Genomic DNA, 23,200 nt, shown 5'->3' with positions numbered 1-23,200 from the left:
GTTCAGTGCCTAATACATTGGGGTCCTGGCCTGTGCCTGGAGATCCTACTTGCTGGCACAGGACAAAGAATAAAATAGGTGACAGGAGTTGGCTAATCAAGTCTAGAGCTGGTCTCGGATGGTCACAGAGCTCTGTCACTCCGTTTATCTGCTTGCACTGTGGAGTAGAATCAGAACTGGACCTCCTACATCCCCGTGGAAAGGATTTCTGGATTCCCATTTCAGGCTATTAGTGGTTTGGTTTAGAGAGGGAATCGCTCCACCCTCAGGTTGAGGAGTGGGAGAGGAAAGAGTGGGACGTTCACTTTCTTTATGGCTTTACAGTCTTCTCTCCAGCAACCTGACCCACTTCCCTGGCTCTTCTACACTTTGCGAGGAGTAAAAATAGTGACTAATATGCAACGGGTAAGATGCAGCACAACTTCTGCAAATTTCACCAAAATTTCCCTCCACCAAAAAAAAAATAAAAATCAATGGTCCTAGCAGTAGTGTGGCCTAGTAGATGGAGCACTAGACAGAGGCTCAGGAGGCCTGGGTTTTATTCAGGGCTCTACCAGTGACTTCTAGCAAATTGTTTCACTGCTGTTCCTTCTCCTACTCTTCGTCGGTCTCGTCTACTTGTCTTAGACTGTAAACACTTCAGGTCAGGAACACACTCTCTCTCACTGTGTTTGTACAGCACCTGATGGTCTGGGGGGCGGGGGGACCTGATCACAGTTGAAGTCTCTAGGAATTACCATAATACAAATAGTTACTACCACTAATAGAATTTTGCAATGGAAAAGACCTAGTACATCTTCCCGCTGCTCGCTACTTCTGTAGATTTTTACACTCTGAAGTATGCATATGATGAGCCATTCGTTACTGTTAGTATCTTTTTAAAATGACATGCCCCAATGCTCTTTAAAAGGCTTTGCGCTCAGAATCCATTATGCCTCTCAGCTGGAGGTCTTCAAGGGCTCTGCTGATGGCAATTATTTCACACCACCATCAGGTAAAACCAGTCGAAGCGGATGAGGTTCAAGCCAAAATGTCCAGACATGACTTTGAACACTTCCAGTTGGGGTGACCTCTGGAGACAGAGCCTGTTTTACAGGGGCGCCAGACGCTTACAGTTCCAGGCCAAGCCAGTGAGTTCTTCAGGATTGTGGCAGGCTGCTAGTTGAGAAGCCCTTAATCAGCTCCTGCCACTCCAGCCCCAATCAAGAGGGATGGATTGAGGATGGGTGAATAACCCAGTGCATGCCCGGTTACTGGCTGCATCTGCCAGTCTTATTAGCCCAGAGCTACAAAGGCTGGGAGGAAGCCAGGGAAAAGGGGGAGAGGGGAAGAGAAAGGTCAGGCAAAGAAGGAAGCGGAAGCCTCCTAGTCTGTTGCTGGCCAGGCCTGTTGTAGGCAAAGTAGCTATGAACCCTGTACATAGTTGGGAACTGGCGGTAGGAAACCTTGTGAGAATAAAGAGCACAGGTGTTGCACCAAACTGAAGCCTCCCTGACTCATTGAAGAGGGAGGCCGAATACCTAGGGGTGCAGTGTGAATCCCGTTACAAGGATCCATCAGGCTGGGACCGGCCGGAGCTGTAGGGATTAAGGTGTATTGTATATTGCATCTCCTGTACACTGTTCCACTGTACTCACTTGTAGACATCATTTTCAATGGGCAGCAGGTCGTAACTCATAGCCTGGAAAGTCAGTTCATGCAGCACAGGGGATGAGGGGTCAAAGCCACGGTCCAGAATCAGGAGCTGGGAGCGAGCTTTGTCCGGACCCTACCAACACAAAGAGCAAATCATTGTCACTGTGGATCCTCTATCGATTCGAATCACTAACGTGGACGTTAGAGGTCACTTGCTGAAATGCACTCAGATTCAGCCATAGGTTATTGGACTGGGTGCAGAAACTGCCTGGCGAAGCTCTGCTCTGCTCCAGAGCACAGAGGTCGACCTAGATGATCGGGATGGTCCCTTCCAGCCTGAGTGATATATATTTTCATGCACAAGCTAAAAGCAAAGCTAGATATGTTCCACTGTGGAAGCAAATACAGAACTCCCTGTTCATTGTGGGTGTTTGCACCTGTTCTGAGTCAAATGTCCTGGTGTAGAGCAGGAGATGGTCCAATGGCCCTCTGCACCCTGCTCCGCAAGCAGACATCTGTCAGTGGGACAGCAGTGTGCCAGGACGACGCTCCCTGCCTGATGCTAAGGGAACCTCCCCGGGAACCAGAGAGCTCTCTCCATGCTGTTCTGTGAGAGTGCTATCCCCAGAGGGCTCTAGGCGGAGCCCCTATGCACGTACACTGCAGTAGGTGATCCGAGTTCGTGTCTAGGCTGCATGTATTCACCAAGGTCTCAGACTTGACTGCATTGAAAGGGAGACTGGCTCCTCCTATCAGCCAAGCCATACAGCCCATTAGAAGAACTTGAGAGGCTAGTGGATAAGGCCCCAGCCAAGGACATATGGGGTCTGGTTTTGGCTCTGCTGCTAACTTTTTGTGTGACGGTGGGCTGGACACTTCAACTCTGTGTCTGCTTCCCCTCCCATGCTTTGACTGTTGTCTCTATTTAGACTGTAAGCGCTTTGGGGCAGGGACTTGGTACCTACATTGTCTAGCACGCTGGGCTCCTGATCTTGGTTTGGGCTCTTAGATGCTGCCCTAGTGCAAATGATTAGGAGTCATCTACGCTTACAGTGGTCTTCCTTCTGCTCGTACCTGAAGCCTCTCGTCTTACTGAGATGTGGTAGGGTCTTGCCACTTTAGTAACCACAGGCACGCAGACCAGTCCAAAGCTAACGCAAGAGTTTCATTAGCTCCTGCTGCTCTAAGTGCCACGGCCAGCATCCGGCACCCTGCAGCCCGAACTCACCTCGCCCATGGTCGGATCGTCAGCCTTGTAGGCATCCAGTTTGTCCTGGATGAGCTGGGCCAGCATGGCATTGTCTTTGTAATCTCTAGCCCAAGTGGGAGGGAAAGAAAGGGGGTAAAGTCATTTCATTCCTTATGTGCCTTCCAGCTTACAATGAGTGTTTGATTATATTAGGGAGCTTGGCACAAAACAAAAAAAACCAACCCCAGCCACCTAGATATCTTAAATCAGACCATTTCAGCAGCTTCTAATGTCCAAGAATTGCAGAGCTCAGGGCCCATGGGGGAGAAGTAAGACAGGAGAATGGCTGTGTGGACCATAGTTCTCACGCTCCTCACGGAGCCGGCCTCTATGTAAAACCCTGGGAGGGCACGTGGGGAAGGTGGGGGCTGGATGGGGCTCTGACCAGGCCCGTGAAGCATACGTGGCTTTAGCAGACTTCTTCCACTCTCCCCACCTCTCCTTGGAGAGCCCTCGCTGTCTTCCCGGCACCTTCCCCGCCCCACTGCTGGACCATAGTCTCAGCTGTTGGGGGTGCTGTGCTCACCTTCCTACGTGTCTGAGGCGGAGGAAGTGGGGTTGTGCTTGCGGGGGGGAATAGTACACCAGGAAGGATTTTGAGCAGGGAACAGATGGAAACTGCCACAAAGGAAATTGAAGTGAAGAAGGACTCGGACAGGAGGAGAAAGGGACAATGGCCTGTAACTCTGGTAATTTTTTAATCTACTCTGGAGAAGCAGCCAATGACCGGGAGTAATTCCAGCCCTGTCCCACTGGGGAGGTGTAGGGTGGGGATCTCAATGAATAGATACTTTGAGGAGAAGCCTCCAGTTCAGCCCACCCCACGGTCACAGCCTTACCCTCTGTATCGGACAGCGGGATATTCCTTCAGGGTGGCACACAGGGTGGCAATCTGTTCTGCCAGGCGTTCCAGCATTGGGTTCTTCAACTGGGTCTTGTGGGGACTGTAGAAGCTTTGGAAAGAGTCAGCAGAATCCAAGGAGTAAACCTGGAGGGGATGAGAATGGCAGCGGTTGAGCTTCAATGTGAATGCAACACCAGCAGCGCCCAAGGAATGGCTTAGAGAAGACAGGGGGCCAGCGTCATTATCCCCATCTTGCAGATGGGGGAAACTGAGTCACAGGAAGATGAAGAGATTTGCCCAAGCAGGCCAGTGGCACAGCCGGGGACAGACCCCAGGTCGCCTGAGTCCCCGCTGACTGCTCTACCCGCTTGGCAACACAGCCTCCCATCTACAGTCATGCTCCTTTTAATTCTTGTCTGACTCGAGGCATTGTCCAGCAGTTTGCAACACATGACCCATTACTGGTTCACATCTGTAGGGAAACCCAACAGCCAGAGCACTCTCAGTACAGCCTGGGCCATAAGCACCAGCTTTCCTGCAAGGGGGACTATTGGCAGGGACGCTGTAGCTTGCCTCTACCCACCCTGAAAAGCATGGGCGGGTTTTCAACTTCCCCCAGAGCCAGGCAGAAGGCAGCTTGTTTGAGTTGCGTGGTCCAAAGCTGTTCCCCACACCTCATCCCTCCCCAGCGGTCCCTCTCCGTGGAGTCGAATGCCTGAGTGACTTGGGGGCCTGTTGCGCTCTCGTGACCAAGTCCCCCTCAAAAGTCTTTGGCGACTGGGCTAAAATTAGGCCTTGGTGCAAACACAAGCAGGCTGGAGACACGTACTGGCCGAGGCTATGCATCACAGGTATACACGTACAGGCTTGGGGCAGGTGGGGGGCAGACGCAGGACACTGATGTGTGCTCCCTGCTGGATGACTTCTGGAATGATGCTGGCTTATTGCTGGGAGGGGGTCTGTTCGCCTCGTCTCCAAGACACAGTGAAGGGGTGCAGGGAAGGGGACCCTACCTGGGCCCAGCACTGTAAAGATTTGTTATTGTGCTGATGCCGGCTCATTTTCCTTCTGACGGGGCACTGCCCCTGCCAGCCATGTCCATGCGTGTCACAAGCCTCTGTGCCCAGTCCACTGAGGGTAGGTGCCAGCTAAGGAGCTTTAGCAACTCATGCTTTTGGCTCCAGAGGGTCCCAGTTCAATCCCCCGGGTGTGTCGGCCAAGGTAGTGGCCACCACAGCAGCATCTCCAGGGCTGCATCAAAACCAAAGCCGTCAGCTAATGCCAACGTACCCCCGTGAGGGTGCTGCAGCAGCTGATGATACCAACCGCCAGCCATGGGCTGATGGGCACTCAAAGCAGCCACCGCGGGGTCCAGCCAGCAAAGAGGGATGGAGCAGGGGGTGAGGACGGACACAGATGAAGGGATCATAGATGACTGCCACTCTCAGATGAGCCTCCTGTTTAACTAGACACCGAGCTGGCTGGAAAAAGGCCAGCCCGCTTCACATGAATTCCCTGGCAGCAGTCACGCTACCCTGTGCCAGCTCAGAGCCAGAGCAAGGCAGCTGCCTGGGTCCCCTGCAACATGCTGCCCATGCCAGAGAAGAGCCGACCAACTGCAACAATATAGCACCACAGCACTGGGGCCCAGAACCCGGGGCTCGGACACCCAAAGCCGAGCGAGAACGTCCAGGTCTGGGTCCAGGTTTCAAACCTCCCAAAGGCTGTTTGGCTCCAGGGGTTGGCCTGAGCCTGTTATAAAGAGAGGGGCTGTTTGCAACAGGTGGATCTGGGTTTGCCTGTGGTTTTCACACACCCCCAGAGCTCAGGGATGCTTGGCCCTACTGATATGGCTCAGGCCCATCTCTAAAGACAGCTTAAATCCTAATGATAGATCCTCAGTAAATCTCACTGCAGCACCTCAACTAAAACCATTATTATTAGCTATAGGACAGTGCTGCCCAGAGACCCCCACTGAGATCAGGGCCCCATTGTGCTAGGTGCTGCACAGACACGGAGTGAGGAATTTTCCTGCCTGCTTATGCCCCTTTTATGCTGCTGCAAGGGTAACGGGACCATAAAAGCCCTGGTTCGAGCTGAGGGAGAATTCCCCTACTGCAGAAACTGAGTCAGACAGCCACAAGGCCCTGTCCAAAATCTCTGGCCAAGGGGGGCATACTGGGGGTAGGGTGGGATGCTAGAGGGGATGGAGCTGTGGTGGATGCCGTGATTCTGTGCTTACCTGGGGTTTGCTACATTTCAGCTCAGAATCGAGAGAACACAAAGGTGGCTTAATGCCATGTCAGCTCCGTTCCCCAGACTGCCAGTTACACGCTGGGCCTCTCAGAGGCATAGCACACAATCCTACCCAGGAAGAGACACATCCCTGCCTCCAGGAACTTACACTCCAGATAGAAAAGGCAGGGGAAACAGGTGTAGAGACTTGCCCGAGTTCACACAGCCGGTCACTGGTAGGACTGGGAATCAGGTCTCTAGTCTCCTGATTCCCAACCCAGTGCCCTGTCCCCAAGACCGTGCTGTCTCTCTCCCCAGCATCAACCTCTCAGTGTAAACACCCACTCCCGCTCCGGCAGGACCCCCAAGCTGGCAGCGAGAGCAGGCAGAGCAGGAGATGGGAAGCACAATCCAACAGTTTCCCTGCAGCAGGAGAAGCATGTTTGTAGCTGGCTCGGAGAGGAGGGGAAACCAAATCATTGCTGCTCCAAGGGGGCCAGTACCACTAAGGCTGTCCCTGCCAACAATCCCATGATAAGAAGATGCCAAATTCTAGTGTCAGCTGCTGGCAAAGGTTTATTCTCTGGGGGCACATTTGGTTTGACCAGCTAGGCAAATCCCTGCAACTGTTGGGATTTAAAGAGTTAATGGCTCTGAAGGTTGATTGCCATCTGTTCCTAGTCACATGGGCCGCCCTCCCACAGGGCAAGGGCCTGCTCCCCGGCAGATGGTACAAAGTTTCACCCCTCCTGTGCCCTGGACTCATTGACCCATCCCTGGTGGTACCCAAGGAGCCAGCCAATGACAGGCGATAGCATGGGGCCGGGGGTGGAGCACAGGGTTAATACACAACCGGGGATCAGACCTGAGAAATAATCAAAGGAGACAGGGCTGAGAATGCAAGGCAGGAGGTAAAGAACCAGCCCTGGAAAAAGGGGGTTAGTAATTTAATCTCTCATTTCAGGCTGTTCCATAAACTCTCCTCCTGCAGGGAACGTGAGGCTTTTTCCTTTCCAACCCTCCCGTGCCATTTGGGGTCTCCTAGAGAAGGCGTGCTAGGCTGATCTCTGCTCTTTTGCCCCGCCCCGGACTCACCTGGGACTCGTAGGGAAGGAAGGCTATGTTGATTTCTGTCAGGGTCTTGATGACTTTGGCCGCACGAGATTTCACCAGTTCGTTAAACAGGGCATCGGGGCAGGCTGGGAAGAGAAGGAGAACCAGAAGATTCAGCAGAGGTTTTAAATCCTTGGGTGCCTCATGCCCAAAGGCCAAAAGAAAGGTCAAAGCCACCCACACAAGTATCAAACCCATCCTGAGAAAGGCCCTGATAAATCCAGAGAGGGGTGGATGGCCTCATTCCAGTGCCCATAAAACACTCTTAAGGCTGGTGCTTATTGTCCCATCTCCTTGGGGACCCCCAGACCAGTGAGGAACCACGCTCACACTCAGCGGGCTCCGTAGCGTTAATAATGACTTCTCTAGCACTTTCCACCCCAGGATCACAAAGCACTTTAAGCACATTGTTAGTGAATTCGGCCTCCCTGTGAAGTGCAAAGATACCGTGGCAAAGACAATGGCCAGATCAGTAGCGTTTTAGCCCTGTATGGCAGATAAGCAAATAGGCTCTGAGAGGGGTCGTGATTTGCCCATCATTGCACAGGAAGAGCTGGGGAGGGACTGCAGATCTCCTGCCTCTTTGGTCTGTACTTATGCTGCTAGGCTATTGTTCTCCCAGTAGAGCCTGGAAGCCCCAGTCGAGATCAGGGCCCTGTTGAGCTAGGTGCAGTACAAACACAGAGTGAGCGACAGCCCCTTCTTCAAAGAACTTGCCACCGAAAAAGACAACAGACTGGCGGGGCAGCAAATCTCTGCCAGCTAGGGGCTGCACCCTTCCTCGGGGCCCTGTCAATTATCAAGCTGGCCCTGAGGAACAGAACTTCTCAGAACTAAGCTAAAACCACCTTGATAGACCCCAGAGAAGGGAAAGAGGATAAGAGGAGAGATGGGAAAGCAGTTATTTGAAGAGGAGAGGGGAAGTGAAACATCCTTCTCTGGATCCTTAGAATGACCTGTTGGGAGGAGGAATTCCCATTATTTAAGGAATCAATGCTCTCTCATAGGTTAATACCAGCAGCAAATAAAAGAAATGATCCAAACCCCACTGAAGCAATGGGAATCTTTCCATTGACTTCAGTGGGCTTTGGATCAGGCCTGAAGTGCTGATGCCTTGGGAGGTTGTTCTGGGGAGCAGGTGGCTGGGTATACTGCAGACGGGCAGAGGAAGTCGTTTCAACTTTTCCTGCCCATTCCAAAGTCACTCACCAAACCAACGGCGTGCCCTGGTTTGAGACCATTTTATCTAATGCTGTTTGCTCAGTTTGAAATTTCCCAGCTACAAAATTATTCACTGGGTGATAATCTCACATGGTCTTCAAAGTCTCCTTTGTAAACCGATTTCCTGTCCCCTGCACTAGCTCCAACCTGAGTTCTCTTTGCCTCTGGGGACAACTTCAGCAGCAATCCACTCACCCATGTCCCCCACCAGCTTCTCTTCTGAAACAGTGCAAAGAAATGACACCCCAGGGTGACGCAGTGTAATGTCAGAGTAATGGTACTGACATCAGGGGGGCTGCTCCAGATCTACACCAGTATAACAGAGCAGAATATGACCCACAGTGTCCCGTGCAAAAATGCAGCAGTGCCATTAAGCATGTGGGCCATGAAGCACCATTCTGTTACACCAGTTTTATGCAAATGTGACTCCAGTGAAGTCAAGGGAGTCCCACCAGTGTAATTGTGGGGTAACAGACAGAGAATCAGACTCTTGGGACTTAAATTAATCACTGGTGGAACTCCACTGACTTCAGTAGTGTTACATATCTGGAGTGCATTTAGCCCCTGGTGCATTGAACAGCTAGAAGAGGGCTCTTGGAAGAAATATCCCCTTCCAGAAATCCCTGCCTTGAGAGGGGATGAGAGCAAGGGGATGAATATGGGCGAAGGCTGAACATAGGAAAGATTTCCTAACCATAAGGCCTAATTAGAGTGTGCAATTGTTTCCTGCGGAAACTGGTGAAAGCTCCATTCCATGAGTCATTTAGCTTAGACTAGACACAGCATTTGCACATATATGAGAGAGAAAAACCTTGTGCTGGATGAGGGGTGAGTTGGATTCATGTACAGAGCTTTTCCCAGCTTTGATTTCTAGGATTTCTTTGAGGCATTTTACAAATCTCAGGCAAAGGTTGCCGTAAATCTCCTACATGCAAGTCTTGCTTGTTTCCTGCCAGGATCTTGCATCTCCTCTGCATTATGGAAGTCACAGTGTGGCAGGAGCCCAGACTACAAGACATCAGAGATGCAGGGAGAGGGATGGAGGCAGAATACTTACAGTCAGTGAAGAAGACATGGGCAGCCCTGTACTTGGCAGTTGGGGGATCCTTGAAGTCACTGATGAGTGAATGGACAGACTACAGGAAAAAAAGAAAAAAAAAAGCCCACGTGAGGCTGGACACCAGAAATCAGGATTAGCATCATTAGACACTTAACCCAGATGGTGCATTGGCTGGTCTCAATAATCACAATGCGTGCCATGCTAGGGAATCATCAGCTGGCTCTGACCCATTAGCTTAGGAGACAGATATTTACACTATCTCTATTGTAAATTTCAGTCCCATGCGTTCAGGAGCTGAAGTGCCAAGGAACTTTGGGGCAGCGTTAAGATAAAGGATCTAGGTTGAGATGAATTCATTCTGACGGCAGTTGTATGGCCAAATCCCCTGGCTGGCTTTGAAAATCTCCACCCCAGACCTTGCCACTTTACAGACACAAGGGGAGGGGAGGACTGGTTCTCACTAGTAGGCATCTGAGAGGAAGCTCACACAGCTCGACACCCTGGTTGGGCACTGCTGTGATAAACTGCACACTGCTGAAGTCCCGCAGCACTGCTGTTAGAAAACTCACGGTGCTCGGTTTCTGGCTGGGCACTGCTAGAAGTCTAACTGGCCTGGGCTGCCCCCTGCTATGTGCAAGCTCCCACGACTGAAGTCCTACCAGTGCAATCCTACCTTACTCTGCTGCACTGCTATTACTAAAGCAAAGAGCATCGTAAGTTTCAAATAAAGGATTTAACATTTATGTTTGTAATAAGATACAGGAAACTGGATTAGAGGGGTAATTGGTGTGATAGGATCGGGAATTTCCGTGTGCACAGACAGGATTCTGCTGGGATGAAGCTCAGGACTGGTGTTCCAGCTGACATGGGCAAGGCACGGCTGAGTGGTTCACCCACCTACCATGAGCAGAACTCTTTCACCATAGGACATGCTTGTAATTTTGCTAGTTGTCTCTTACTAGTGAAAAATATATTCATGTACGACAATGTGATAGCACAATGGTTTGAGCATTGGCCTGCTAAACCCAGGGTTGGGAGCTCAATCCTTGAGGGAGCCATTTAGGGATCTGGGGCAAAAATTGGGGATTGGTCCTGCTTTGAGCAGGGGGTTGGGCTAGATGACCTCCTGAGGTCCCTTCCAGCCCTGTGATATTCTATTCTAACATTAGCCAGAAAGGCTTCAGATCCTCCCCCAAATGAGGTTAAACTGACCCACAGCAACTCAGTTGGTACAGCATGATTTTGATTATAAGATGATCATTAGAGCTGGATGGGAAAATGCAGATGGAATCATTTCCCAACCCAATTAAAACGCTTCACCACATCATGTTGATTTCATCACATTTTCGGTTTTGGAGAAAACCTGGGGGGGGAAAAAGTCCAAACCTGTTGAATCGTCCCGGTTTGACATTTTCAGACTGAAATATTTCAGGTTTTCATTGTGTAACCACTTTTTGGTTTGAGGGGTTTTTTTTTAGTTTGTATTGTACTACATGTGTTTGTTGAAATGAAATGTTTCCATCAATCCAAAACTACTTTTTTCTCAGAATTTTCTTTTGCGGAGCATTGTGGTATTTTGGGGCTTTGTTCCAAATTGGAATGAAAAAAACAAAAAACAAAAAACCAATAAAATCCTGAAATCTTTTGTGAAACTGAATGTCCTTCCTCTGCACAGCTCTAAGGATCATTGCTGATGCCTGTAAGTGCCTTATAGGGCACTGCCATCCATTCTTGTCCTGGCACTGACAAATACCCGTTCAGCACAGATGCTACAACCAAACATGATTAGCTTTCGCCAGACCCTGGTACAAGACACTCCCATGCTGGAGTTTCACCTTATCAGATGGGGTGATGAGGTACACGGCCTCCAAGGTGGGGAGCGGCTCTCGGCGCTTGTTGATGTCTTCCACAACTGCACAAGAAACACAACCAACGCACAGGGGATTGGTACAGCAGGTGACAGGAGATAGGCTGCCTATTTTCATTGTATATAGCTAGATATTGTGTACAGAGCTATATCGCTGTGACCTGGAGTCTCTTATCTAATAATTGGTTTTTGGTCATGTCTAACCAACACGGCAAGTCCCAATGGCAGAAGAGCTGTGATTCCACCAACCTCCCAACACCCAAATAACAAAGGTTCCCAGCCGTTAGCTTGCTCCTACAGTGCCCCCAAGGGGAGGATCAAAGGGACAGTAAACTCCAGAGGCAACGGTGCTTATTGCTCCATTCTGCAAGACAGCCACTCCCCTTAAAGCACAACTGTTGAATGCAGGATGTACAGGAACCGCTCAGAGCATCACAGCTGGGATACTGTAGGGTTTGGGACCTGTCCTGGAGAACCCTTTTTTTTTAAGGGTTGATTTTTTTGTGATAGCTCTTTCCATCCTTTAAAATGTATTTATTACTATTGCCCTTGAATCTTAATGCTTGTGAAAGATGCTCTGGAGAGTGGAATCCTCCGTTCATGCACAAGACTGTGCCAGAGGCAGATGTACCAGCTTCCCCCAAGGAACCTCATCCTTATCCAGGGAGGGTCAACTGGTTGTGTTGATTGGCCTGCATGTTGTTTGTGTATGTGGTGCTGGGCTTCCAGCTGTTCAAGATGGTTCTTCTTGAAGTTGTGGCCAACCACTCTTACGGTGTGGCACCATGCAATGGGGTTAGTCACCAGCTGCTCGAAGTTCGAGTAAGAAATGTTCCTCTTGTGCAAATTTTGTTCAGAGTATCTTTGAAGTGTTTTATCTGCCCTCCACGCAATGCATACTGTTGCCAGATCTTAATTCAAAATATAGAATTTGTTTTGATAGATGGATACCAGACATGCAAATTACATGACCAGTTCATCTCAGTAGGGTACAAATCAGATTAGCAGCCCAAACCAGACTTACATGTTGGACACCTGGCCCTGCCTCTTAATGTCCAGCAATTGTCATGGGTGTCACAAATGGAAACTGTCAAGCTATTTAATGTGCTGTAGATAACTGGTCCATGTTTCACACGGGAATATGTTTAAAGTGGATGAGCAGTTGTGCATTAGTTCACACACTTTCTCAATCAGCAAGACCATTTCCGGTGGCACGTTAAAGTTCTGTATCTGGCTACCAGTTCCCTGAGCCACATGGTCCCTTGCAAAACAACCTCTTCCATAGACCCTCCTGCATTGCTGAGCTGCAGAAGTTCCTTTTCCCATGTGAGCTACCCCAATCCTTCCAGCCCCCTGCAATTAAATGACCCTCAGCACCGGCAGAAGCCCAGGGGAAATCAGGATCTGGATCTGGGGACTATTTAGCGATGAAATCCAATTTTTTTGTATGAAAAATAAAATCATGAGGCAGGAAATAGTACCAGCCCAAACCTCCGGAGAACCACTGAAGCTTCAGGGCCTGGTGCCATTTGAACAAATGTTGGACCACAACCTGCTGTTCTTGGGGGTAGATCCTAGGCTACTGTAGGTTGTCATAGCTCCATTGACTTCAGCAGAACTGTGGCAATTTACGCCAGCTACGGATTTACTAGGACCGATATATATTGCAGCTGGCAACTGCTATCTGGTTCCGATTCTCCTCCCACTCATGCTGGTGTAAATCTGGAGTTGCATGCTGATGGAGCTAGTGTGGTGCAGGAGGAGAATGAGGCCCTGTAAGTGAAGGTAGGACAAGCAGTAATGGGCTTAATCTGAAGCAAGAGAGATTTAGGTTAGATATTAGGAAAACCTTTCTAACGATAATGACAGTTATGCTCCGGAACAGGCTTCCAAGGGAGGTTGTAGAATCCCCACCGTTGGAGGGTTTTAAGAACAGGCTGGACAAACACCTGTCAGGGGTGGTCTAGGTTCACTTGGTCCTGCCTCAGCACAGGAGGCCGGACTAGGTGACTTCTCAAGGTCCCTTCCAACCCTACATTTCTATGACTCTGTCAAGATCAAAACAAGCCATGGTCAGACCTCACAACACATCAGAAAGAATCTGCTTGGAAGACTTTTGCAGCCCCCACAAAAAACTACCCCCCCCAATCTAGAGCTTCCCACCCCACATCCCCCAGGAACTCTGGTGGATCTATCAGTATACCTTGAAGGTCATAACTTACTTCGTCCTTTCTTGGACAAAATTTCCATTAGCCTCAATGGGCCCAGTAAGGACTATTGGATTTGGCCTTTCATTATTATCAATTATTATTTCCATTGCCCTCCTGCCTAGAAGCCTCTGCTAGAGGTCAGAGCCTCTTTGCGCTAGGCGCTGTACATGCAGAGAATGAAGGGGCAGTCTCTGCACCAACTGGCTTCCAATCTGTGCTGTTCAGAACGTACTGAGCCTTCTCTGGTCGCTATTCTGGGGGCACTCCCATAACAGGATCTTTGTTTTACTGGGAGTTCCCCTTGCTCCGACAGCTTCTTGCCATCACCCGCACCCTGAAGTTCTGGTTCTGCTTTCACTTGCCCTGGTGTAAAGCAGGACCCACCCAGGCTGAAGTCAGTGGAGTTACCCCTGGTGTAAACTTGCTGGGAGAGGAAAATCAGGCCCCAGATCCAATGTTTGTCACGTTGCAATAGCACTGTGTGTTGGGGCAAATGCCATAAAAACCAGAATCCTTCGGTCAAACGCCAGTCAATTGAATGGCTCCATAGCTGTGTTTTACATTTTTTTCTGCTGGCTTTTTAAATTCCACCGAGAGCTATTTATGGGGCTGAAGTACAATGACGTCAGGTCTATGTGTGGTATTTCCAGCAACCAGGGACTGAAATACCACCAAGAGACAAGCTCCTCGTGCTATCCCAGCCGGGTGAGTCATGCAGGGAAGTGTGTGAAAAATCTCACCACAAACACTGAGACTTTGACATACAACCGAGTGGGTTACCACGGAATACTGCAGCTCCCTGTGGGAATGACGTCAATATTGCCATACAGATATCCTTAGTAACAATAGCTCAGTGGGAGAGAGACTCACAGTCCATTTGCCTCCTGGGCTTAAGGGGTCACACTGGCATAGTCAGCCCAGTGTATCTATTCAGGGGCATAGTGGCCATCTGGGGAAGAAATGAAGCTCGAAACTCACTAGCTGTATGGGAACATTTTCAGTGTGACTGGGGCTAAGAGAGAGATGTAGGCCCAGTGGCAAAGCCCTGTCCAGGAGAGACGGACAGATTGAAGTACTGCAGCTGATTCAGAACAAAATGGGAGCAATGGATGGAGTGAGGCAAGCTGCCATGGGAAGATGCTGGTCTCCCAACTCCTCCTGATCACCTGCCTCCCAGTGCCAGCCGACTTTGGTGGTGAAGCTGGAATCTAAGGAGCAGAAAGGGAGCGTCAGGGGGCACGGGACTCACTTGTTATCCCCTCCGTCATGATGTCGGTCATTTTACAGCAGGAAGAGAGCATGCGCATGCTGAGCTGATCCACCACCAGCACCTGGAGCAGGAGAGAGACTGAGTGAGCAGGAATACAGTGATTGAGCCATGGGGGGATCAGGCGTTAGGATGCACCTGGTGTAATTCGGTGCTTCGGACAGTAAAGTGACCCTGACTGGGCCTGGCATAGCGAAGGGGCCCACACGCAGGCCTCTGCCATGCTGCTCTGCCGGTGCATCTCAGTGCCGCCATGCAGCTTCCCCTAGAGCTCTAACCACCAGCTCTGGGTTGCCACAGACCTCTGCCAATGGCCCACCGCCATGCCCTGCAGCACCCTCTGCTAGTCCTGGCCTTTGTTTGGCAAACGGGACAGGAGAGGGGTCATTCTTTTCCTCAGCCATTTTCTTTTGGACTCCCCGCCCTCATATGTCAAACTGACTGCAGCGCAGCCCCCTGGCCAGCACTGAAAGGAGGGATGCACGGACCCGGAGCAGAATCCCTAGCAGGACTGGTGCTACACGTTACTCATCGTGTTTGGCAATTTTAGCATCCGTCCAGCGTGCCGCATTGCCCTGCACTGGGCCAGCAACTCCCAGGCTGCTTCCAAGCCCTTCCTCCATATTGCTGCCTGCCCCCTTCCACCTCTCTCTGTCGTCCCCCACTTACTTTCCACTCGCCCTTCTTCTTCACCTTCCTGATGACGTCATGCATGATCTCTGCAAAAGGAACAGAAAAGGTGGATGTTAGTTCACACCAGCTTTCCGAGGGTCCTGGGCTCTGGCCCCTGTTACTCCCCTAGCTTCATCCTCCTTGGCCGCAACAGCACCAGGTTGGTCTGCACTGCGACTACTGATCAATACTCTGCTTGCATGCAGGGAATAATAATAACAATAATACCCAGCTTTTTCATCTACAGATCTCAAAGCACTTCACAGAAGAGGTCAGTACCATTATCCCCAATTTTCAGGTAGGGAAACTGAGGCATGGAAGTGGACTTGCCCAAGGTCATCCAGCAGGCTAGTATCAGAGTTGGGAATAGAAGCCAGGTCTCCTGAGTCCCACTCCAGTGCTCTGATCAGTGGCTGATACTGCCTCTAAAGTGCTTCCCACCCAGAGGTGGTGTCTAAGGGGATGGCATTTGCTTGTCAGTGGGTGGGTCTGTGTGAATGACAAGCGGAAGGGCCAGAAGACGGGGTGAATTCCCTGCTGGAGACTTTCTTACACCATCTGAGCTACAACCACTTCTGAACCAGGCTGTGACCTCTAACTGCTGTGTCTGGGATCAGTCACAAGGGTAAGAGATGGCTCACGGCAATTCCAGAGGCAGCCTGTATCAGGGCCGTTCGCGCACTCTGGGCATCTGCATCCATCCTGCCCAAGGGGAGGATGAGTAGCACTTGAGTTGTGCTCCTTTCCTAGGGACAGTGTTAGTGTCATTTATTCCGAAACTGTGGGAACACAAAGATGCTGCTGCGGGACATGCCAAGTCAGCAGGACAAGCAGCCTGACCGAGACAGCAGGAGAGAGAGGAAAGGGATAGGGGACTATTGTAATAGAGAGACACCACTGCCCCCCCACCCTGAGCAGCTTTGCAGTCTCAGGTAGAGCTGGGCAGAGAAAGATCATCCCATTTCATTTTGATATTGCGAAATCGGGTTTGGTTCTGATTTGGACCGAAACAAAAAAGTTTGAAATTCTCCCATAAAGGAAATGGAGCCACGGAGCTGTGGATGCTGGAGGAGCCCAGCTCCAAGGTAGTCCACTAAGCTGCAGAGCCCTGTTCTCCCTGACTTTGACCTGATGGGCTGCACCCAGAGCCAGGGAACATGGAAGCCCCGACTGCCATGGAGCTGTGTGCATTGGAGCTTGGGAATCAGGATTTGCCGAGCTGCCAGCTCCCCGGCCTGCCAGATGGGCTGCTGAGGAGCCAGGCAGGTAACCTGGCAGGAAACCAGGCAGTGTCCAATGGAAACCTCCCTGGAGGCTGGGCTCCATCAGAACTTCATCGAAATCAAACCATCTCCAGGACACATTTCGATTCTGACCAATCAGAATTCATCCCCCCTTCCAGAAAAAGTGTCTTGTCTGAATTGTTCTGACCAGCTGTAGTCTGAGGCAGCAAGAGGGGAGTGTCCATTCCATTAGCGTGGGGGCTGTACGGGGAAAGCCTGGACCGGGTAGCTGCGGGGATTTGATCTGTGAGAATGGATGGGTTGTGCGTCATGCCCAGAAGTTCACTGTGAGCTTTGGATCGGGTCCTTCTTCAAACACTTGAAAGGCTGAACAATGTTGTTCTCTCTTTCCCCAGAGGGCAGGACAAGCGGCAGTGGGTTCAAACTACAGCAGATCAGATCTAGATTAAATCTCAGGAAAAACTTCCCAACTATAAGAACAATAGGACAATGGCACAGACACCTAGGGAGGTTGTGGAAACTCCTTCACTGGAGGTTTCCAAGAGGAGGCTGGATAGCCAGCTGCCTTGGATGGTTTCGTCACAACAAATCCTACATCTTGGGAGGGGGTTAGACAGCATGACCCTTGCGGTCCCTTCTAACCAATGGAAAGACACCCATTGACTTCAATAGGCTTTGGAACAGGTCCCAAGTGAGACTGGGTATTCCAGAGCCTTCAGAAAGCTCATAGCCCAGTTCATAGTGACATCAGGAGGGCAACCGAAGTTATCCTGGTGTCAGTCCTGGCAGGGGAGGGGGGGTGTCCCTGTCATATACCCCAAATCTGCCCTGATCACCTGAAAGAACTCACCTAAACACAGTAAAATCTGGTAACGGCAGTAGCCAAAAGGGCTGCTAAAATTCTGCCATTGTGGGAAGTGGTTGCTCGGCAAAGAGGGGGGCTCTTCCGGAGACTGAGATTTCACAGGCCTCGAGGGCAGGTGGCCAGATGAGTTTCCACCCTCCATTATTCTTCAGGCACTGGATTTCCCTGTTACCCTTGCCCTCTTTTCCCTTTTAAACCATGCAGACAGGCTTCGAACCCAGCTTCCTGCAGCTGAAGGCCTGCTCTGTGCAAACACTCGAGCTGCAAAAGCCTCCAAGTAGGCAGGCCTGAGCGCTGCTCACCCACCCCGCTCGACTGGAGCTTTCTAATCCAACGCACGAAGAAAACAACAAAGGATTTAGAGCCCCTTTTAGAAACAAGAACCAAGCAGCTTGAGCCATTCCCTTATAATCCTTGGCAATCGCATTTCACCTCCCATTTAGGTCTGTCTTACGCAACCAGAGGCAACAACATCACACGGACCCCTCACACGCCAGGCTCACTCCACTTTCACCCTTAGAGCATCTGCCTCGCCTGGGCTCCCACCACTAGTCCAAGCTCTAGGGCTAAGGCGGGTCAGCAGCAACGGACCTTCCAGGCATGTCCCATCCCAGGTTGCTCTGGGTTCTTCCTTAGCCACAGGGCCTGACTTGCCTTTGCGCACCTGTTACAGTCATACAGAGAGCGCGTGAGTGGATGATGAATAAGACCACGATTTTGTCACAGAGGTCACGGAAGTCACGGAATCCATGACGTCCAGAGACCTCTGTGACTTCAGCCCGCAGTGGGCAGTCGGGAGCTGTGGGGTACCCCCATTGTCTCAGCGGCAGAGCCCCTGAGCTCCAAACTGCTGTGGGGCGGGTGGGGAGATACCCCAGATCTCCCGGCCGCCGCGGGCTGAAAAAGTCAAGGACAGGTCATAGGTTTCCATGAATTTTTCTTTATCTCCTGTGACCTTAATGGTGATTGAGAGGGATGGGCTCTAGCGGGCGTATAAAGGCTGGAGACAGAGAAGAATTGTTCAGGGTGCTCCAAGGGGCAATAACTTTACACACAAGTTCGGGTTGAGGGAATATACCACCAGTGAGACCTCTTGGGCTTTATCCTCTCCCCCAATAGAAGAGGTGGAAGCGAGTCAGTTGAGGCTGGATGAGACATACTGAGAGAACCATCCTTGAGAACGGACTAAATAACCTTGTCCAGTCTATGATCGGATGGGACTCCTCACCAGTCCAATCCACTCCAGCGCCCCCCTGCCTGGGCAGTCTTCTGACCTGCTCTAGCCAAACTCCCTCTTTGTGCCTCCCCAGCTTTCCAAAAAGTCTGTTAGACCCACCTCCCAGCCACTGCCCTCCTGCTGCTGCCCGTAAGAGGCTTATCCACCAAGTGTCTTGGAGAGTCCTACGGAAGGGATGGAGCTCAGAGCCAAAGAGTCTGGTCATCGGGTCCAGAAGCACACCTCACGGATACCCTTGTTCAGGGTGGCCAGAGCATGGGCTGAGAAGCAGAGGTACCCCCACACCACAGTGCAAACAGCCATGAACATGCATGGTCCTTTGCATAGCAGCCGCTGCATGGTGCGCAGTGGAGCGTGCTAGGATCTCCCCCATCTGCTCCTCTTGCAGCCAGGAGAACGAGGCCCAGTGCACCACAAGAGCAGCGCGACTCATGGGAGGGACACAAAGGGGGCACCAGCTAAAGGGGGGCACATGACCTCCCCGTGTGACCCCCCCACACACCACATGACTCCTCCGTGTGACTCCCTGCCCCAGCCTGGGGGTCCCACGCTCTCCCCATCCCATATTACCTGCGTGTGTGTGGGGGGGACGACTCTGTCCTCCTGCTGCACCGGGAACCGCAGCGGTGAAAGGAGCAGAACGTGGGGCCGCCAGGCAGCCCTAGGCCGGCAGCTCCTCCGGGGCAGCTGTACCACCCCCAGCCCTTCCACGCAGCTGCGTCTCCTGTCTGGGGTTAGGTCTATACAGCCTGGCCGGAGGACAGGGCCGGGGGCGGTACCGGTGCAGCCGCGCCAGAGGAGCTGCCAGCGTGGGGCGCCGGCTCCTGGGAGCGGTGGCCCCATGTTCTGCTCCTTTCACTGTTAGGGTTCCTGGGAGAGCCCTGCGGTTCCCTGCCAAATGTGCCCCACCCCAACCAGGCGTCTCGGGAGGGGCATGTGACCCTTCCTGGCATCACCTTTTCACGGGTGGATGGGTAGAGTCAGCAGCCCAGCGGTATGATGTGTGGGCACTATCCCAGGGGAAACTGCAGGGAAAACTTCGATGACTGTGGCCTAGAAGGTTTGACCTTTCACAGCTGGTTAATCTAGAGGGTTTGGAGGGCGGGGGGGGGGGGGGGCGGGGAATGACATTTTAACCTTCCCCAAAACACTCTTGGCTACTGAGGCTGAGAATCAGCCTTTCCAACCGCTTGGCTCAGGGGGTCTGTCCTCACACCCTGTGCTAAGCAGCTTTTGTCTTTCTTGGCCATGCACTTGGATTTCTGTCCCACCTTGTCCAGGCTACCTCACTTTAGTCATGGCTGTACGGCCCCACTCTGACTTTTAGAGGCTAGAGTCCCTGCCCCCTGCCTCTTCTCTTCATCCTCTGCTTCCTCCTCCCCTCGCTGCTGGCAATTTCTCAAATGGGACTCTGCCGAAGCAGCACTTAGCTCCAAACCCTCTTCACTTCTGGCCCGAAGCCAAGCATGAAACGTTTCAGCCCAAATCATCGTATTTCAAGAAAATTATGCCTGGAAGCAAAGGAGGGGGTTGAGTAGAAAGGCTCTCTCCAGCTCTTAGCAATGCGTCCGTGAAAGCAAGGCCCTACCACCATCAGCAAGGAGACAACCTGGCACCAAAAGCACCAGCCACTACCAGGTGGGCTAAAGAAGTTATCCCTTCAGGTAGTAGCAGATCTTATCCTTCATGTGGACTAGCGATCGAGAGAAGGTTACACCACAGTTAGCTAGCATGTTAGTAGGAACCAGAACACCTGCTATCCTAAAAACTTCCTTTCTCTCCGCAGCTCCCCCAGTCCTCCCAGAACTCGGATACGCAGCTGAGCTGTACAGCTAAACCAGAGCAAAAGAAAGCCAAGGAAAGTGTGGGCCCCTTACTGAATGAGGGAGGCAACCTAGTGACAGAGGATGTGGAAAAAGCTAATGTACTCAATGCTTTTTTTGCCTCTGTTTTCACTAACAAGGTCAGCTCCCAGACTGCTACGCTGGGCATCACAAAATGGGGAAGAGATGGCCAGCCCTCTGTGGAGATAGAGGTGGTTAGGGACTATTTAGAAAAGCTGGACGTGCACAAGTCCATGGGGCCGGACGAGTTGCATCCGAGAGTGCTGAAGGAATTGGCGGCTGTGATTGCAGAGCCATTGGCCATTATCTTTGAAAACTCGTGGCGAACCGGGGAAGTCCCGGATGACTGGAAAAAGGCTAATGTAGTGCCAATCTTTAAAAAAGGGAAGAAGGAGGATCCTGGGAACTACAGGCCAGTCAGCCTCACCTCAGTCCCTGGAAAAATCATGGAGCAGGTCCTCAAAGAATCAATCTTGAAGTACTTGCATGAGAGGAAAGTGATCAGGAACAGCCAGCATGGATTCACCAAGGGAAGGTCATGCCTGACTAATCTAATCGCCTTTTATCATGAGATTACTGGTTCTGTGGATGAAGGGAAAGCAGTGGATGTATTGTTTCTTGACTTTAGCAAAGCTTTTGACACGGTCTCCCACAGTATTCTTGTCAGCAAGTTAAGGAAGTATGGGCTGGATGAATGCACTATAGGGTGGGTAGAAAGCTGGCTAGATTGTCGGGCTCAACGGGTAGTGATCAATGGCTCCATGTCTAGTTGGCAGCCGGTGTCAAGTGGAATGCCCCAGGGGTCGGTCCTGGGGCCGGTTTTGTTCAATATCTTCATAAATGATCTGGAGGATGGTGTGGATTGCACTCTCAGCAAATTTGCGGACGATACTAAACTGGGAGGAGTGGTAGATACGCTGGAGGGGAGGGATAGGATACAGAAGGACCTAGACAAATTGGAGGATTGGGCCAAAAGAAATCTGATGAGGTTCAATAAGGATAAGTGCAGGGTCCTGCACTTAGGACGGAAGAATCCAATGCACCGCTACAGACTAGGGACCGAATGGCTAGGCAGCAGTTCTGCGGAAAAGGACCTAGGGGTGACAGTGGACGAGAAGCTGGATATGAGTCAGCAGTGTGCCCTTGTTGCCAAGAAGGCCAATGGCATTTTGGGATGTATAAGTAGGGGCATAGCGAGCAGATCGAGGGACGTGATCGTCCCCCTCTATTCGACATTGGTGAGGCCTCATCTGGAGTACTGTGTCCAGTTTTGGGCCCCACACTACAAGAAGGATGTGGATAAATTGGAGAGAGTCCAGCGAAGGGCAACAAAAATGATTAGGGGTCTAGAACACATGACTTATGAGGAGAGGCTGAGGGAGCTGGGATTGTTTAGCCTGCAGAAGAGAAGAATGAGGGGGGATTTGATAGCTGCTTTCAACTACCTGAAAGGGGGTTCCAAAGAGGATGGCTCTAGACTGTTCTCAATGGTAGCAGATGACAGAACGAGGAGTAATGGCCTCAAGTTGCAGTGGGGGAGGTTTAGATTGGATATTAGGAAAAACTTTTTCACTAAGAGGGTGGTGAAACACTGGAATGCGTTGCCTAGGGAGGTGGTGGAATCTCCTTCCTTGGAAGTTTTTAAGGTCAGGCTTGACAAAGCCCTGGCTGGGATGATTTAACTGGGAATTGGTCCTGCTTCGAGCAGGGGGTTGGACTAGATGACCTTCAGGGGTCCCTTCCAACCCTGATATTCTATGATTCTATGATTCTATGAAAGTACAGTTAAAGTGCAACATTGGTGGAAAGGCAGCATAAGCCTTATGGTTTGTCATTTCCCTCTCTCTGCCCTTTCCTTCCCAGAGGGTTTTGCTACCCATGCAATCTCAGAGTGGGAAAACTAAATAAAGAATTCAGCATCCTGTGGTGTGGTTTTTTTTAAATGCGGTACATGAAAAAATCAGGGCAGAAGTCTGTCACTAAGGGACAGACCCTGCAAATACTTAATACGGTGAACAATTTTACCCACTGACCTCAATGACACTGCTCATGTGAGTCAATTACACACATGCTTATTTGGTTGCCGGATCAAGCCCCAAATGAGGACTAGAAAGAACTAAAGCTCAGAACCAAAAGTAACTAGTCATTTTGGGTGCCCAATGCAAGAAACCTTAAAGAGGCCTGGTTTTTAAAAATGCTGATCACCTGCCCTCTGAAAAACTGACACCCAAAATCAATTTTGAAATCCTTGGCCTCTGGATTTATATATATATTTATTAGCTTTCATTTTGAGTCAACAGGCAGTGGGTAGCCTATGGGCACATACTGCACACGTTCCAGACAAAAGCACCAGGTTAAAGCCCATCAGGAACCACAGGAAATGGTCTGCTTTACAGATAATAAGGAATTCTGTCCATTTTCTGGGAGAAGGAGCGCGGGGAGGAGTAACACCACAAGACCGTCCTAGATAAAAGTAATTTTTTTTAACATATAAATGGAATAGTCATGGCTTACACTGGCCTTTCTTCCCAAAGGAACAGTTGGCAAACTATATGTGCCATTCACTCACTCACTATCTGGAATGTACCCAGTTCTGGGTTGGAACGTGGCCTCAACGCCACAATTTAGCCTTACGGA

General features: G+C 50.9%; 1 protein-coding gene across 2 annotated transcripts in view; it reads right to left on the bottom strand.

The window, feature by feature from the left end:
• STXBP1 (syntaxin binding protein 1) overlaps positions 1-15,415 on the bottom strand; it is a 38,041-nt gene extending 22,626 nt beyond the window's left edge. For both annotated transcript variants that reach the window (XM_077835845.1, XM_077835844.1), the window contains exons 1-8: positions 15,371-15,415; positions 14,684-14,765; positions 11,193-11,269; positions 9,355-9,433; positions 7,059-7,162; positions 3,724-3,872; positions 2,864-2,948; positions 1,638-1,768 (exon numbers count right to left, since the gene is read on the bottom strand). In XM_077835845.1, coding sequence (XP_077691971.1) covers positions 1,638-1,768; positions 2,864-2,948; positions 3,724-3,872; positions 7,059-7,162; positions 9,355-9,433; positions 11,193-11,269; positions 14,684-14,765; positions 15,371-15,415 — 752 coding nt within the window. The remainder of the gene's footprint in view (positions 1-1,637; positions 1,769-2,863; positions 2,949-3,723; positions 3,873-7,058; positions 7,163-9,354; positions 9,434-11,192; positions 11,270-14,683; positions 14,766-15,370) is intronic.
• Between the last annotated feature and the right edge of the window lie 7,785 nt (positions 15,416-23,200).

Source organism: Eretmochelys imbricata, chromosome 16 (genome assembly GCF_965152235.1).
Source record: "Eretmochelys imbricata isolate rEreImb1 chromosome 16, rEreImb1.hap1, whole genome shotgun sequence".
NCBI classification, from domain to species: domain Eukaryota; kingdom Metazoa; phylum Chordata; order Testudines; family Cheloniidae; genus Eretmochelys; species Eretmochelys imbricata.
The sequence above is the reverse complement of the archived record's forward strand: the minus strand, read 5'-3'. Positions and strand labels throughout refer to the sequence as shown.